This window comes from Neltuma alba, unplaced genomic scaffold (genome assembly GCF_004799145.2).
Source record: "Neltuma alba isolate B1F8T4 unplaced genomic scaffold, ASM479914v2 tig00010946_pilon, whole genome shotgun sequence".
In the NCBI taxonomy this organism is placed as follows: Eukaryota; Viridiplantae; Streptophyta; class Magnoliopsida; order Fabales; family Fabaceae; genus Neltuma; species Neltuma alba.
In genome coordinates, this window is record NW_021635719.1 from 38,869 (window position 1) to 55,682 (window position 16,814).

Consider the following 16,814-nt stretch of genomic DNA (forward strand, 5'->3'; position numbering starts at 1 on the left):
GAATCATTCACAATTGGTTGTCCATCAGGGACATCAATTTTAATAGGAGCATTAACAGCTGGAATATGTGATTTTGTTACTCTCTTCGGGTCAGTAAATGCATCTGGTAATTGATTTGCTAAACTTTGTAAATTGACTATCTTTTGAACTTCCAGTTCACATTCTTTTGTGCGAGGATCAAGATGAGACAGTGATAATTCTTTCCAGCTAATGTCCTTTTCCAACTTCTTATTTTCTCCCCTCATTGTTGGAAAAACTGACTCATCAAAATGACAATCGGCAAATCGAGCTGTGAACAAATCTCCTGTTGAGGGTTCTAGATATTTTATTATAGTGGGAGATTCATATCCAATATATATTCCCATCCTTCTTTGAGGCCCCATCTTGGTACGTTGTGGGGGAGCAATTGGAACATGTACAGCACATCCAAAGGTTCTTAGATGGGAAATATTTGGTTCATGACCAAAAACCACTTGTAAAGGGGAGGACTTGAGATAACTTGTTGGCCTGATGCGAATTAACACTGCTGCATGCAAAATTGCATGTCCCCAAGCAGAAATTGGGAGATTTGATCTCATAAGTAATGGTCTTGCAATTAATTGTAAACGTTTGATTAATGATTCTGCAAGTCCATTTTGTGTGTGCACATGAGCCACAGGATGTTCAACATCAATCCCAAGAGACATACAATAATCATTGAAAGCTTGTGAAGTAAATTCACCAGCATTATCAAGACGTATTTTCTTGATAGGAAAATCAGGGAAATGTGCTCTTAATCTAATTAATTGAGCCAATAATCTTGCGAACGCCAGGTTACGCGAAGATAATAAACAGACATGCGACCATCTTGTTGATGCATCAATTAGAACCATAAAATATCTAAATGGTCCGCATGCTGGATGTATCGGTCCACAAATATCTCCCTGTATGCGTTCTAGAAAAGTGAGAGGCTCACTTTTTAGTTTTCCTGGTGATGGCCGAACAATTAACTTTCCCTTGGAACATGCATTACATGAGAAAACATTGGATTGTGGTATTTGTTGACTTTTCAATGAATGTCCACATGAATTCTCAATTATTTTTCGCATCATAATTGTCCCGGGATGGCCTAACCGGTCATGCCAAACATTAAATTTGTTATCATTTACAAACTTCTGGTTTATAATGATGTGTACTTCAATTGTACTAATAATTGTATAGTACAAGCCAGAAGAAAATGCAGGCAATCTTTCTAGTGTGCATTTTTTACCTGAGGTTGACTTTGTAATAGCAAGATATTCTTGATTTTCCTCAATTGTTGTTTCGATATGGTATCCATTCTTGCGGATATCCTTAAAACTCAACAAATTTCTTTTAGACTTAGTTGAGTAAAATGCACTATCAATGTATAATATTGTTCCTCCAGGTAACAATATATTGGCTCTTCCGGAGCCTTCAATCAGTTTTGCACTTCCAGATATAGTCTGAACGTTGGCTTCTTGCATTACCAAAGAAGAGAAATACTTTTTATTTCTAAGTATTGTATGAGTTGTTGCACTGTCAACAAGACATAAATCTTCATGATTGACGTCAATAGGAGCCATTCTTCGTTACAAGGAACATAGTCAAGAGAGGGAGGAAGAAACAAAATTAATAAAAGGAAAATACTCGTAATTTTATTAATTTGGAAAGATAACAACATTGAAAGTAGAAACTTTATAAAAGAAGATGAAAAAGAAGGAAAAAAAAATCATAGAAATTTAACTTCACTAAAACAATTTATTGTTGAACATTCCCATCACCAATCAGGTGATCAATCTTTCCATTAGGATCAGCAAAGAAATCAGCAATATCCAAATGAGTGACATCCATGTTGCCATAATCAGAATCGCCCTCTTCATCAACAAAATTGGTTTCTACCCTTGGCATTTTGCCGTTGCCTTTACTTTTATTTTTAAGCGATTCTTGATAAAGGTCAACCAAATGTTTCGGTGTACGACAAGTACGTGACCAATGACCATTCCCACCACAACGATAACACGAGTCTTCAGAGTGGTTATTACTTCCACTAGTTTTTCTCTTGCGATTCTCATCATTCTTTGTCCTCTTTGAATAGGAATTTGAACCACCTCGATTATGACCACGACCACGTCCACGGTCAATGCGACGGCCTCGTGCACGTCCATGTCCTCGTCCACGACCACGTGTTGGTCCATTTACTACTACATTCGCTTCGGGGAATGGAGTGGAGCCGGTTGGACGGGATTCATGATTTTTCATTAGAAGCTCATTATTTTGCTCAGCTACAAGAAGGCAAGAAATAAGTTCAGAATACTTTTTGAAGCCTTTTTCACGGTATTGCTGCTGCAGGAGCACATTGGATGCATGAAATGTGGAGAATGTTTTCTCCAACATGTCTTCATCAGTGACTTTTTCTCCACATAATTTCAGTTGAGAACTGATTCTAAATATCGCAGAATTATACTCACTAACAGATTTAAAATCTTGTAGACGCAAGTGCATCCATTCATAACGAGCTTTTGGGAGAATGACAGTTTTCTGGTGGTCATACCTTTCTTTCAAATTGTTCCAAAGTACGAGTGGGTCTTTAATGGTCAAATATTCCATTTTTAATCCTTCATGTAAATGATGGCGTAAAAAGATCATAGCTTTAGCCTTTTCTTGACTAGATGCCTTATTTTCTGCCTTAATTGTGTCTCCCAGACCATTGGCATTTAGGTGAATTTCCGCATCTAGTACCCAAGATAAGTAATTCTTCCCAGTAATGTCAAGAGCCACAAACTCAAGTTTTGTAAGGTTTGACATGATGGCACTACCACAAAAGAATATAATATTAAAAAAAAAAATTGTCATGTATGGAAATTACATTGCTCTTCGTTAATGAGAAGAAAATAAAAGAAAAGAAAAATTATAAATTACCAAAAGAAAACAAATGAAGAGAAAATTTGAATGACTTCTGGTCATGAGTTAAAAATTATATGGCTTCTAGCCATATGTTAGAAAATTAAAATTATGGCTTCTGGCCATAAGGAAGAAAACAAAGTTTTATAGCTTCTGACCATAAAGTATAAAATAAAGTTTTTATGACTTCTGGCCATAAGAAAGAATAACAAAGTTTTATGGCTTCTAGCCATAAGAAAGGATAATAAAATTTTATGGCTTCTGGTCATAAGAAAAAATAATAAAGTTTTATGGCTTCTGGCCATAAAGTAGAAACAAAGTTTTATGGCTTCTGGCCATAAGAAGCAAAACAAAGTTTTATGGCTTCTGGCCATAAGAAAGAATAATAAAGTTTTATGGCTTCTGGCCATAAGAAGCAAAACAAAATTTTATGGCTTCTGGCCATAAGAAATAATAATAAAGTTTTATGACTTCTGGCCATAAAGTAGAAAAATTTAAACCATATAGCTTCAAGCCATTTAGGAAAAGAATGGAGAAAAAGAAAAATACTCATAGTGTAGAGAGTATAGAAAAGTATAGAGGATAGACAATAAATCATGAAACATAATGTATAATAATAAGATCGGAATATTATACCTTTGTTAGAGCCCTCGTGCTGATAACGTGTTGTAAATAAAGAAGAAGAACAGAGAAGAAAGAATATCAATAAGAGAGAGTATTTCTCTTTCTATTCAATAGGGTACTGAATACATTGTACATGGCCTCTATTTATAGGCACGGCTTTACATCTTTGATAGAATCTACAGATATAAAGATAATTGCAGATAATGGGGATAATGGGAGTTACTGAAGATATTGTGAGATAAGGGAGATAATGATAGATACATGGACATCCATAAAGATATTATATTCATAACAAATAGAACAAAGTTATAAGAACTAATATTAATAAAAAATGGGAAAATGATAGATAAAGAAGCTCCAAAATGTGAAATGCCAATTTGGAAAGCTAAGGAAGTGTAATTACCCATAGGGAAGTCCTTCCCAAATTGGAATTTGAAATTCAGTGAAATGACAAAAATACCCTTTGTTCTTTTTTTTTAAAAAAAAAACCAGCCCCTCACCGGTGGCTGGCGACCGGCGACCACCGCCGGCGACTGGCCTCCGGCGGCCGCCGACCGCCTCTGGCCACCGGCGCGACCACCGGTGTGGTGGCCACCGGTGAAGGATTTTTGTGACAAGATTTTTTTTTTTTAAATAGGATAATATTGGTTCAAAGTGGCGGGGAATCCCACAACCCCTTGGCCACTTGGACTAACAAAAGGATGGCCATTGGGCCATCAAAGATTTCTTAACCTTATAATGCAAACAAAAATATAAGTTAACTCTTTTACTGTGACTCCAGTTCGTGACAACAATTTATCTGAGGATGACAAGTCTTAATTGAGAAATAACAAGTCTAAATTTGATATTAACAAAGTAACTTTTCCTTGTACATAACAAATAGCAACATGTGCATTAATTAAAAATGATCATAATTTATTTAAAAATGACACGTTTTTACTATAAAATGACAAGTCTAAAATTGATATTAATAAGGCAACTTTTCCTTAAAAAAATAAAATTAAATAATTTAATTAAGAGAAAAAAAACATAAATACCAAATAAAACTTGAAAGAAAGTATAGGCACCTCTAATATGGTTTTCTCTAATTTTTATTTTCTCCCTAGTCACTATTCTTATCAAATATAGACATATATGGAAAAAAAAAAGTATATTGAATACTCATTGAAATTATTAAAGAAAAGGATTAAGAATTCCCCCCCCCACAATAGCTCCTATAATAAGAAGCAGAAAAGTAATTGGATTTTTAAAAAAAAAAAACTGAAAATAAAGATCAATTAAATATCAGGGATGTTTGTAAGCATGATATGAAACTTACTGAAAATATAACAGACTTCATAGGTTTTCCATTTGATGAAATTTGAGAAGTAATATATGCTTAAGGGATGATGGATTTGGATAGTAACATTCACCACATGATATGATATTAAAATATATTGATGATGTGAAGTTATTGAGAAAAAGAAAACGACAAGGCATGTTGTTGAATGTTAAAATGAAAGGAGATATTTCATATAGGTGGTGGATCCCAGACATTAATGGATCCAACTTCCTGTTTTGGAAAAAAGATTAAAAAATGACTTTATTATTCATGCAACAAAACAAATATCAGAAAACTACGTTGAGTAATTAGTTATTTTCACATATTTGTTTGGAAAAAATAATTAGTTTTAGGAAAAATTTATTTCCTAGGAAAAATGAAATTTTATAATAATTCATATTTAAATTTTTTAATAGGACATCTTACGAATTCCATAAAGAAGTTAAGATCTTGAACCAGGGAAAAAAAAAAAAATTGGCCACGCATTAGGCTAAAATGAGTTGGCACCAAATTAGGTTAAAATTTTAATTGGTTTGCGTTGCTGGTTTCATCATCTCAAAACATAAAACATAATACTACATCCTGTTATTAATATAAGACCCAATTAATTAATTTGAAAAGAATAAAAAAAATTACTAAATTATTTAAAGTATTTATAGCCAACATATTTTGTGTTTATTTACCCTGAATTGACAATATCAATTTTAAAGAGAAAATAAGATGATATACTATGGCTAAAATGGGAACTACCGCGACTTCTTTTGATTATATTGTACAATTAATGTTTTTTTCATTTAGAATCAAAATAAATTTTAATGGTTATATTTTTTTTTTCTTTGCATACTTAAGGTTAATACTCCCCCGGTCCTAATTATAAGAGTTAGTTAACTAATTTGAGGAAATTAAGAAAATAAGTTAAATTAGTTATTTGTAATAAATAAGTGTTGTCTTTCTTAAAATATCCTTGTTAATCAAGTGTATTGGCTAGAATTACCATTGTTAGAAGGATTATCTTGAGAAAAAAATATATAAATATGAGAGATAAAATGGATTATCTTATATTTATGACCAAAATAAAAATCAAACAATATCTTATATTAAAGATTGGAGGTATAATCATTGAAAATTCTTATAATTTAATCGAATTTTAATTTTAATCACGGCAATATAAATGATTGGTTTTGATCCCTATGATTTTTGTGAAAATTTGATCTGAATTTGACGAATAGTTCCTATAAAAACTTGTTTGTTTGGATCACATGCTTCAATTTGCTAAGAGAAATAATTACAAGTGTGTGTAGTTGTTGCCATTGGACTTGCTTGCTTGTGAAGTTATTAAAGTTTTACTTTTTAGACAAATACCGAATAGTTGGGTGCTGCCGTATGCGTCCCGTGATGCGCTATGCAACAGTTGACCGTTGGATTTGGTATAAATGTCGTGCCGTCACTGTTCATCTATTCTCTTTCTATTTTTTTTTTACCATTTAGGTAAATTACACGTGGCGTCCTTGCACGGTTTTTTTTTTTAAACCAACTTAGATTACTCATGAACGCTGAGCATTAAAAAATATTTTTATGCAAATTTGTTTTAAAAATTTAAAATCATGACAATGTTGTTTCTTACCGCTGAAAACATTAATATCGCTATTTTAATAGTTAATGGGATAAAATTTATATTATTTTAAAATTTCAAAATAAATTTGCATTCAAGAATACTTTTAGGATTAAGGTACACCTAATATCCTGAACTATTTTTTTAGGTATGTCTAGTGTCCTAAATTAATTTTCAGTACATCTAGTGTTCCAAACTGATTAAAACAGAGCGTCCATATCCCAAGCTAATAGAAATGTTAACTTTGACTGTTAGCTTGTCAAGTCAGTTTAAAGTTGATCTAAAAATCTTACATGAAACATCACATAAGTAGACACTACACTTACTGACAACAATCCCGACGGGCTCCCCATGAAGCTATTTACCGACCAAAACAGACTCAAATCATGCAAAAGCGGCTGCGTTTCAGCGGCTGGTGGGAAATAATCCGGCCGTATGTCCTAAATTTCCCGTCATTGGTGACAAAATTCCCGAGAACTTTAGCTGAGTCATGGTTTACTCATGAATTAGGATTAGGAAAATAGCCAAACATCACTCTGCGCAGTATCCATTATCGGTTTTTGCTATAATTTCTTCTGTTATATAAGCACACTGGTTCTTCTGTTCTTCAAATATAAACATATATTTGGGAATGCGTGTCTCTACTCTGTTCAGATGTGGGACCTCACCTACCATCGCAGTGGCCATCGCTCACCGCCATGGTAGCCACTGCTCTGGTGGTAGCTGCTCTGTCACTAAGTTGCCTCATGATGGACTCCTCATCGTCGACGATTTCAATCTTCTCCTCCCTTTTGGCCTTTTTCGTTCGAATCGGAGAGAGATGAGGGTCATCTATACTCAGTTCTTCTTTACAATCACGACCCCTTCTTCAGTTCTCCTTCTTCTTCCTCCTCTTTTTTTTTCCTCGTTTGGTGATATCTTTCTTCCTCCTTTTGATTGCCATAATGGGTGCCACTGGTACTAGAAAATCCACAATCTCGATTGACCTTGCTTGTCAGCTTTGTCATCCCTGGCATTTCTTCCCGGAGGAGGCTTCCCATCGTCGTTGGTGGGTCTAACTTGTTCGTTTCGCCATCGTTCATTTGGGTGGTGACCGATGAAATTCAGACACCTCAGGTATTGCATGTGGCATCTCAAAGAAGAAAGATGGAACATTTTCACTGGAGACTCCATACCCAATGGCCAGTGCTCTAGTGCATAAAGAGGAAACCATATTCAAACACCAAAAAATCTAACGCTCTAGTTCCAGTGTTGTTTATCGGGCAGCTATGGCAGAGCCCAAATCATTGATTTACACATTACAAAGCTCTCTGTTCGTGCAAAAGCTCAGAAGCAATCGTCGACCGGCGTTGCTTCCCCTGTAGGTAAACTCAAATATGATCTCTGCATCGTGTCGTCTTCTGCTATGATTTCTTCTTTTACGTTAAAAAAACTCGTTCTTCCTTCCACTGTGTCTTGGCCGCTTCGTAGCCGTGGCTTTTGCTGCTCCATCACTTACTTCCCCTGTTCTCTGTTAACGAGAGAGATGAAACTCCGGTCTTGGTTGATCAGATGCTTATGTGTTTGGTATGTTGGATTTTGAGTCAACTTTAAGCTGAGTAAGTAAGCTAACGGTCAAAGATAACATTTTTATTAGGATATGAACGCACCGTTTTAATTAGTTGGGACATTAGATGCATTAAGAATTACTTTAAGATACTGGACGCACTTAAAAAAATAGTTCGGGGTGTTGGGCGCATCTTAATTCATATTTTTGGATATTTAGTGCTTATGAATAAAAACTTTCCTAACAAATTTACATATTAATCCTAAAATTTATAATTGGTGGTTATCTGCATAGTCGCTAATGTTGAAAGTTCAAAGATTATTTATACACGATCTAAAGTTCATGAGAACGTTATATGATTTTACATACGGAAAATTGTTGAAAAATCTCACATTGCAAAATTTATTGTGAAAAAGGTAACTTAAATTCGTTTAAATACCCAGGTGCAACTTATTTTCAGGAAGTACAATTTTTGTTTGATTATATGCAATATATCTTTAATTATATGTAAAATAAAAGACATTTGCACATATCTAAAGAAATGTTATACACAACTAAAGAAGCACTTCACTAATAAGTTATTGTTGAGATAGTAAGTAGTCTTATTTCTATAAGGAGAAGAGCACGAGTATAAATCTCAAGAAACACACTTGTTTAGAAGGCTTTAATCTTATTACTTCTGATTCTGAGTTATTAAAAAAAAAAAAGCCCCGCTGATACCCTAGATGATAAATTTTGTGGTGAAAGATGGCTCAACAAGTTTTTCACATATATTGAATATAATGCGCTAGAATAATTGTCAAATCTGAAAAGTTTTCATCGGTTTTCACACTTTTCACAGCTTGCATGTATAGAACAAGACGCATAATAATTTTAAGGGTTATGATACATCCAGCATCTCGAAATATTTTTTAGGTACATCTAGCACTTTGAAATGTTTTGTGGTGTATTCAATACTCTAAAATATTTTTTAGGTGTGTCCAACACCCTGAAATATATTTTTTTTGTCTTAGTGTGCACGAAAAGTTATTTTTGGATGCTCGACGCATCTAAAAAAATATTTTGAAGTACTGGATATAACAAAAAATACTTTATAGTACTAGACGCACCTAAAAAAATACTCTAGGGTGTTGCATGCACCACAAAATATTTTAGGGTGTTGGATGTACCTGAGAAAATATTTTGGAGTGTTGGATGTATTTTAACCCTAGTTTTAACAAAAGTTTTAACAAAGTAGAGGGCATGACACTAGAAATTCATCAATTAATTTGAAAATGTTAAGAAATTAGTCAATTTGGTTATTTGTAACAAATGTATGTTGCTTTCTCCAAACTACTATATCTAATTATGTGTATTGGGACCACTCATTGATGAAAACCTTTTAATATGTACTTTGAGAAAAGAATTGTAAATTTTAAAAATAAAGTAGATTGAGATATTATATTTTAAAAAATTTAATTCCAAACTAATTTTTATATTAAGAATTAAGTTCCGAGCGGAGGGAGGGATTCATGAATTATGATGATTATATATCTTTGACGCTCTTGCAGAGTGGGATAAGAGTAGACAATCATAATATGAGCTTTGTTTTCCCTCTTTATCACAGGCTAACGATTAATCTTTTATGGAAGTGGAGAATAATATAAAAAATTGCATAAAAGATGTGAATTTTTTAAAAAATTATTATTCAATTTAAAAAATACTTATTATTAGCTTTTGTTTCCTTGAAAAATTATCTATACACGTTAAAAATTGAAATGTTGAATTTTGACAATATATTTTAAATTTTAATAATATTGATTCAAAATATAGATGTTGATCATAGAAATTGGTTGCTGAAAGTAACCTAAATTCTATATACTATCTCCGCTCTTAATTATAAGACCTCATTTAGGAGGTGGTAGTTTGCTTTTAAATATGTTTACAAGAAAGAAAAGGACGGCGAGTCCACGGACCCACATTATTTTCAAATCAGCTGGCAAAAAACCCTAAAATCCATAAAGAGGGGAAGGAAAGAAATCAATATCGCATCGGCTTGCTACACCATACTTTTCAAAGGCATCTCCTGCCGGTTGGACGTGCCCGTTAGCTGCTAGTCTTAGCCGCGGAGAGCCCGCGTCACTAATTTCTGGTGATTATTGAATAGCCTAGCCCCAGCGGTCAAGGGCCATTTTCATCGTCTTTGGGAGACTACTTTTTCAGCATGAGAACCAGCCATTGTTATGACAAGTTCACGTAAGGAAGAGATCCTTACCAATACATTCCCAAAAACACTCTTATATTAAATTTATACAAGTACAGATATCGATTCAGCATCCAGTTTGTTAGCCACCTACAGATGATTGCAGTACTTATATCACGGAACAGAGCGAGTACTAAATATATAGCTTGAATATTCCAAGGCATCTTTTGCTTGTTTACCTGGGGAGTTTGAAAAACCTATGAAAGTAGTTGAAAAAATATTTTTACGTTCTTGTATACTTAGTTCGTATACTATAAAATCTCTGTTGAAAAGCTACTCTAAACATCATTTTACTGTGAAAGCAACGCTCGTAACTCCACTACCATCACGATTTGAAGGCCAAAAAAAAAACAACCATCACGAATGAAAAATGTGGCACAATAAAAAGATTTGAAAATTTTCACATTCTAGGATATGCATGTTATAACTATTCACTTGAAAAGTCATCTTTTCTAATTATGATCCACATACTAAAAAATTAAAATTTTAAAATTAATGATAAGTGGAACGGATGCAAACAGCAAACACAACTATATGACTTTTCATTCCCATCAAGATTCTTCTCCCCCCCCCCCCCCAATGACGGGATTTCAATTTGAAATTTCTGTAAAGAAATTACACGAGCACCAAGCTCCCAAAACCAACATTGTAGATCAACCCAGAAAAAAGTAGATAAATTCCTTATTCAAGAATCAGGTTAAAACTCAAAACCAGGTATCAAACATATAATAGACTAGAGGCAAATTGCAACCAAGTGCTACATATAAATCCCTTTAAACACCAGAAAGGGAATACTAAAGTCATACCCCTCCAGATCCTGTACATAGAACACTGCACAAAATAAAGGGGATACCTTAATACATTCTTCCTTTCTTACCACGATGGAGATAACACATATATAAAATATCCACCACGCAACAGAATTCTTTATTCACATCTCAACTTTGAGAAGAAAAACGATAAAATGAGCCATATAACACTCATCATACCCTAAACGCCACCAGCAAACACGTGTGTACTCGATCACTTGAGCCCCAGGTTCATTAATATACCAACATCCAACTCTGACTCCCACGACACCCAGTTTATTCCTCCTACCGGCCTTTATTATATAGTCTGAAGCTTTGTGGCCGGATAAAGGGTTAGCACTACATATCATGGGCAGCCAGATGAAGGTAACAACAATTCTGATAGGTGAATCATGGCCATTTCCACCAGAGAAGTGAACAAACCATTGTCATACCAGTAATCCCTGGAGATACAGGCCCCAAAATGACTGGGATAATCCTTTATTTAACACCTATTCATTCAACCAGACAAGGCATTTACTCTTATGAATATTGAACTGTAAAGATGCTTGCATGTCATCCTTCCTTCGGGCAGTAGAGCTCAGCCAAATCTACATAATTTTAAGAGCACAATTGAATAAGCAGAGGTAGATTCACCCCTAAACCCTAAATAAGCATGCATTCAGGGATTCAGATTTAGAAGCAACAACGAGTGCTATCACATTCCCTTCTTTGGGATCCTGGTAGCAGCTGCCAGGCTCGAACAGCATAAACATCAACACACAATTGGACAATAGAAGAGTGTAAATGTAACTCTCAGCAATTTTCAAGCTGTATAATTCGTGTTAAAAAAATCAGAGTTCAAGAAGGAATCAGTACTCACCTTTCTTTGTACCAAGCGCCCGCAACAAGTCAAGGCCAAATAAACTCCAACAATATTCAATGACATAGCAGCAGAGGAGTCTTAACGATGGATAAGCAATGAGTAGAACATTGACAATACCTACAAGTCAGTCAAACATGTTTGTGTTTAGATACCACAAAACAGGATTTCAGCCATGTCTTAAGCAAGCAGCAATTAATTTATAGTTGATGCATACCATTCATACTCTCATACTGACATCACACAAAGTAACGACCTGTCCAGGTCGACTGTCCTTGAAACTGCTCAGGGAGTGGAGTGAATTGTTGATTTCCAGCAATGAACTGTTGCGGCGGCTGCGGCTGCTGCTGCTGCTGGCTATAAATTTTTGAGAGTTCAGGAGTGTGATAATCTTGCCAACCATTTTGTTTCTCCCCCTGAGGCAGCACAGGTGGAACTTGTTTTCCAGGGAAGGGAAAGCTGACTGTCCCACCCAAGCCGTTATTGTTAATGACCTGCTGGGGATTTGAATGGGAGAAAGTAAGAGGACCATTAGAGCCCAATCCTTTGGTTGATGAATGCAATTGATATCCATCCAACCAACTGTAATTATCCAGCATCGGATTCCCACCAACTGAATCTGAAATATTAGTTTTATTTGCTTGGTTAGAAGGAAAGGCACTAAAACCAGGGGGCGGTCCAGGTGCCTAGCAGGCCGACTAACTGCTTTACTTAAACCAGCTTGCACAGTTGATGCATTCGCAGCCACATTATCAACTGAAATTCCAGAAGTTGCAACAGCATCAACTTTGGATGGTATTACAGATTCTGGAGCTTTTGAGAGACCATGAAAAAAAGCAGCAGTGCCAGCACTAAAAGAATGTTGTTGGGTGGGAACAAGAAGTGCTCCATGATTGGGGATGCGTGCAGCTTCCTGAAGATCAGGCTTCATCACATGACCATTCTCCAAGAAGGTGAGATCTTTTAAACTGTTAGCAAGAGAAATTTCCTCTAAGCACCTCGAAGAATGTGGCTGAACCGTTTGAAGGTATTGAGGCAACATACCACCAGCAGAGACAGGCATGCTCAAATTGCATCAAAAACATTTTGACAGTTTAGATTACTTAACGGATTTGCAATAGTGTTTGCATGAAATTTTTTATCCCCACCAGAAGCCTTCTGAACAGGTTCCAAGCCTTCAGGAGCTGTCCATGTTGAAATGACCATTCAGCTGGCTTCTCAGACACTATAGGCTTAAAACTATAACTTCATCATCTTCATCTCCGTCCAAATAGTAATGCTGATTTGGCAGTGCAGTTCCTGCCTTTGTTTTGTCAGCTGGATTTTCCTGCACCAGCTCTTCCGCATTAGGCATGCCTGAATAGGTGGGGGTAAACAATATCATCAACTGTTTGAAGCTCCCCACCAATTACGAATTTCTTCCCCTTCAAGTCAAAATGAATCACATTCTGATTAACCCTGACAACATTTGCTAAAGCCTTTCCAGCAGATACAATCCTTTTGACCCGAGCTTTTCTTTCCTTGTCACTCTCACTTCCAAGGGAATGCTTCCTTGAGAATCCAGGATGGTTTTGTGCAGGAAGAATAGGAAGGAATCCCCTCAACTCAAAATCCTCCCACAAGCAAGTCGGTTTTCAGTTTCTCCTTTCTTCATACCTGCTCATGTTATTAAAGCAAGTATTTTCTTCCTCATCCTCAACAGCTATTGGCCCAACTGAAAGTAGCTTGTTCAAGAAGGATATACAATGATGCCAAAATTTTGATCTGACCATTGTTTGTTCTCATCTGCATCACTGCCAGCAGCAAAATCTGGATAACTGGCCAACCATTCCACAAAAACCAAGATGCCTGGTAGAAGATAACTTGAGGAAGGTTCACACAGCTGTACACATCTTTCTACAATGTATCCCATCAGCTCAAAAGCTGCGGTGAATGCATTCTGAAGTAGAACAGCACGCTGCACTATTTCAGCATAACTTTGACCTTCAGATTCTCTATTCACATTATGAACTGTAAAAATAAGAATAGATACAATTCTGACAATTGCAAGTCCATTTTCAAGGGTGTCTGTGCCAAAATTCAGTTCATCATTTTGTCCTCCAGACAGAAGCTCCCGCAGGCCAGCACTAACCAGAGACAGAACTTCAGTGAAGGTCTCAAGGCTACCAACAAGGAAAAGAGACAAATAAGTGAAAAAAGAAAAAAGTGCACGCATTGATACTATTTAGTATAATGCAAACAGAGATGTGCAAAAGAAGCGGGAAAAAAAAAAATCAGGGAATAATTACCTTGTACGTGTGAACAAGATTCCATTTAGACGAACAAATCTAGTGCAGAAGTTTTTGCATCTCTCCGGCATATTAGATGCTCCATCTTTTCCAGGACTAGCTTCTACACACACTACTCTTGACAGCCACTTTCGTTTCCACTTTTCCTCTTCCTTTCCCAGTTAACCTCCCAGAAGATTCCTTCACTCCAAGAGCTCTGACATCACCAGGGAGCTGAGAGTAGCTTTGACGATTCTATAAAAGAATATCCAGTTAAAATAACACAAGACAATTACTTAAAGGATCCCCAGAATGAAGATAAAGAAAATCAAGGACGGCTCATTATGCCTTCCCCTAGACCACCAGATATTTACATTACTTCAACTTGCCATTTCGTAGTGCTGTTAGGTTCAGTATCAAACAGTAAGAGAGGTTCGAATAGCTGAATTTGAATATCACAAAAATACTTCAGCATTCAAACCATCAATATACAAGAATGTCAGAGTTAAATAGTACAACAGAAAATAGGAATGGAGAAATTCTCAAGATATTAGATATTTTCATGATAAAAGGATATCTCACAATCAACATCACATTTGAAATACCTTCTCAAATGCAACAATCAAATTCTCTCTGGCAGTTGTAAACGGACTCTCCACAGCCAAACTCCGGAAATACCGATAGATAGTAACTAGCTCATCCCCAAATATGAAGCCAACAGAGCAAGCTGAAAAGAACAAATTTATTAAACTGGAGTATAATTACCACGATCATCAATTCAGAAAAAGTGAGATATAAACAGACAAATAAATAAGAACAAATGATGAAACGGCAAAACCTGATGGTGGGGATTCCCACTTGATGGACAAAGAGATGCAGCTTGTAAGTAGTAACTAGAAGCTGCTCCGAACTCGCGATTTACAGAGTCACCTTCACCATACAGTCCTTTGTACCGAGCAAGGTCACCCAAATATATCAGACACCTGTGACACGATACTAACCTTTCTTCATTTCTGCAGATTTCTTCTCATCCTTTTCCATGACAATTCTATTTTCTGAATCCTCAAAGTGCCCCAGTGGAAGACCATACTTTGCTCTTACTTTCATAATAAGATCATGGTAAAATCCAGTTGCTTCTGAAAGGAAGGTCTTAAACTGCAGCCTTATTTTAGTTATCCTATCAGGTCGTGCAGGGGCTTTGATCCCCTGTGTGGAATTTGAGCTTGTGGAAGAAAGAGCAGCACTGAAGTATGCCCTCAACTCCTCAATCCGCTTGTAATGCAACTGCCACAAGGCATACTCAATATTGTGCTGCTCAGCAAAGGTATGGTCCTCAAGAATTATAGCTTCATAGTTCTCACGCATTTGTTGCCAGGCATTTGGATCTGATGGGATCCGTGCCTGAGCTGACCTCCGGCGCTTGTTCTCCAATTCAACATTCTGAGTTATTGACAAATCAGTATATTAAGATGACAATCTCTTCTGTTAGTTGTAACATTTGTTGTGAGGCTTATTAACATAAGTTACGTATTTCATAATAATGTGAATTTGAAACAAAGAAAACTCATTTTTTAAGCAGGTTTTTATAATCATTAGTTTGGTTAATTAATCAATCCCAAAGAGAGTGAAGCCTCTACAACGGTATAATAATATGTTTTCAAATGATTTTTGTTAAGAATCCAACATATTCAACAAAGATACAAGAAACAATAGAGCACCACGATTAGGAATCCAAAAATATTCAGGGCACCTAAATGAGCATATACAAAAATTGGGGGGGGGGGGGGGTCTTGCCAACATGACCCACTATGGCAATGGCCAATGAAGGCTGGGTATGGTAAAGGCCCACAAAGCACTAAATTATCCAAAAGTCCTAATGGCAAATAGTTTTCACAGGAGTTTACTAATAACAAGATTAGTCTTAGTTTTGATGAATAAATTTTTTAATGCAAATATGTACAGATTTTTCAATTGAGACAAAATTCTTTAAAATCGTAATTGCAAGAAACCATGTAAGTAAAAGTCAAATTTCCTAATACGTTTGCTAGGCTAAAAATGTGAGCTCTAGACAGATAATTCTCTGCTTGGTTATCTTGTAAGTATACCAGTCAATAATGACCAAGAAGAAATACAAAATACCTTCTCATAAAGGCGTTGTGCGCGCTCCCGTGATGAAGGAGCAGACATTTTATCCATCTGTACAATCATCATCCATTATATTTTGTTGACCGAACTCAAGCTACAGTAAATATAAAAATAAACATTTAGAGAAAATCTCAGCTATAATATATGAGTTACAGTCTAATTAAATGAAAAAAAAGGCATCTTTCTCATAAACAAAGGAATAGCTTTCATGCTGCGTCGCAGATCCTGAATCCATACAGCCTATTTCCACATTATGAATCATTATAAGATAGGCCAATAAATTGATAAATAAAGTACAAGAATCAAATGATTATGTACCTAAAGTATGATGATTGAAATACACAAGACAGTAAATTTTAAACCAAGGTAAAAAGACTAATGTCACATATTGTTCCAGGCCAGAGATTTTGAAACCATAATAGAAGTTACAAAAATATTATTACAATAATGCCTATTGAACAAATTCCTGTACATTATCATAGTCT

The 16,814-nt window shown here is 35.6% G+C and overlaps 1 protein-coding gene and 1 pseudogene across 1 annotated transcript; both read right to left on the reverse strand.

Annotated features, from left to right (window-relative positions):
- Positions 1-1,758: 1,758 nt before the first annotated feature.
- LOC114760196 (uncharacterized) lies at positions 1,759-2,805 on the reverse strand. The gene has a single exon (XM_028949459.1). It carries the CDS (start codon positions 2,803-2,805, stop codon positions 1,759-1,761), a length of 1,047 nt encoding a protein of 348 aa, XP_028805292.1.
- Positions 2,806-11,504: 8,699 nt separating this feature from the next.
- LOC114760199 (protein SMG7-like) lies at positions 11,505-16,444 on the reverse strand (annotated as a pseudogene).
- Positions 16,445-16,814: the final 370 nt, after the last annotated feature.

Excerpts from the sequence above, each read along its gene's own strand:
- LOC114760196 (XM_028949459.1), bottom strand. The coding sequence starts at position 2,805 with ATGTCAAACCTTACAAAACTTGAGTTTGTGGCTCTTGACATTACTGGG.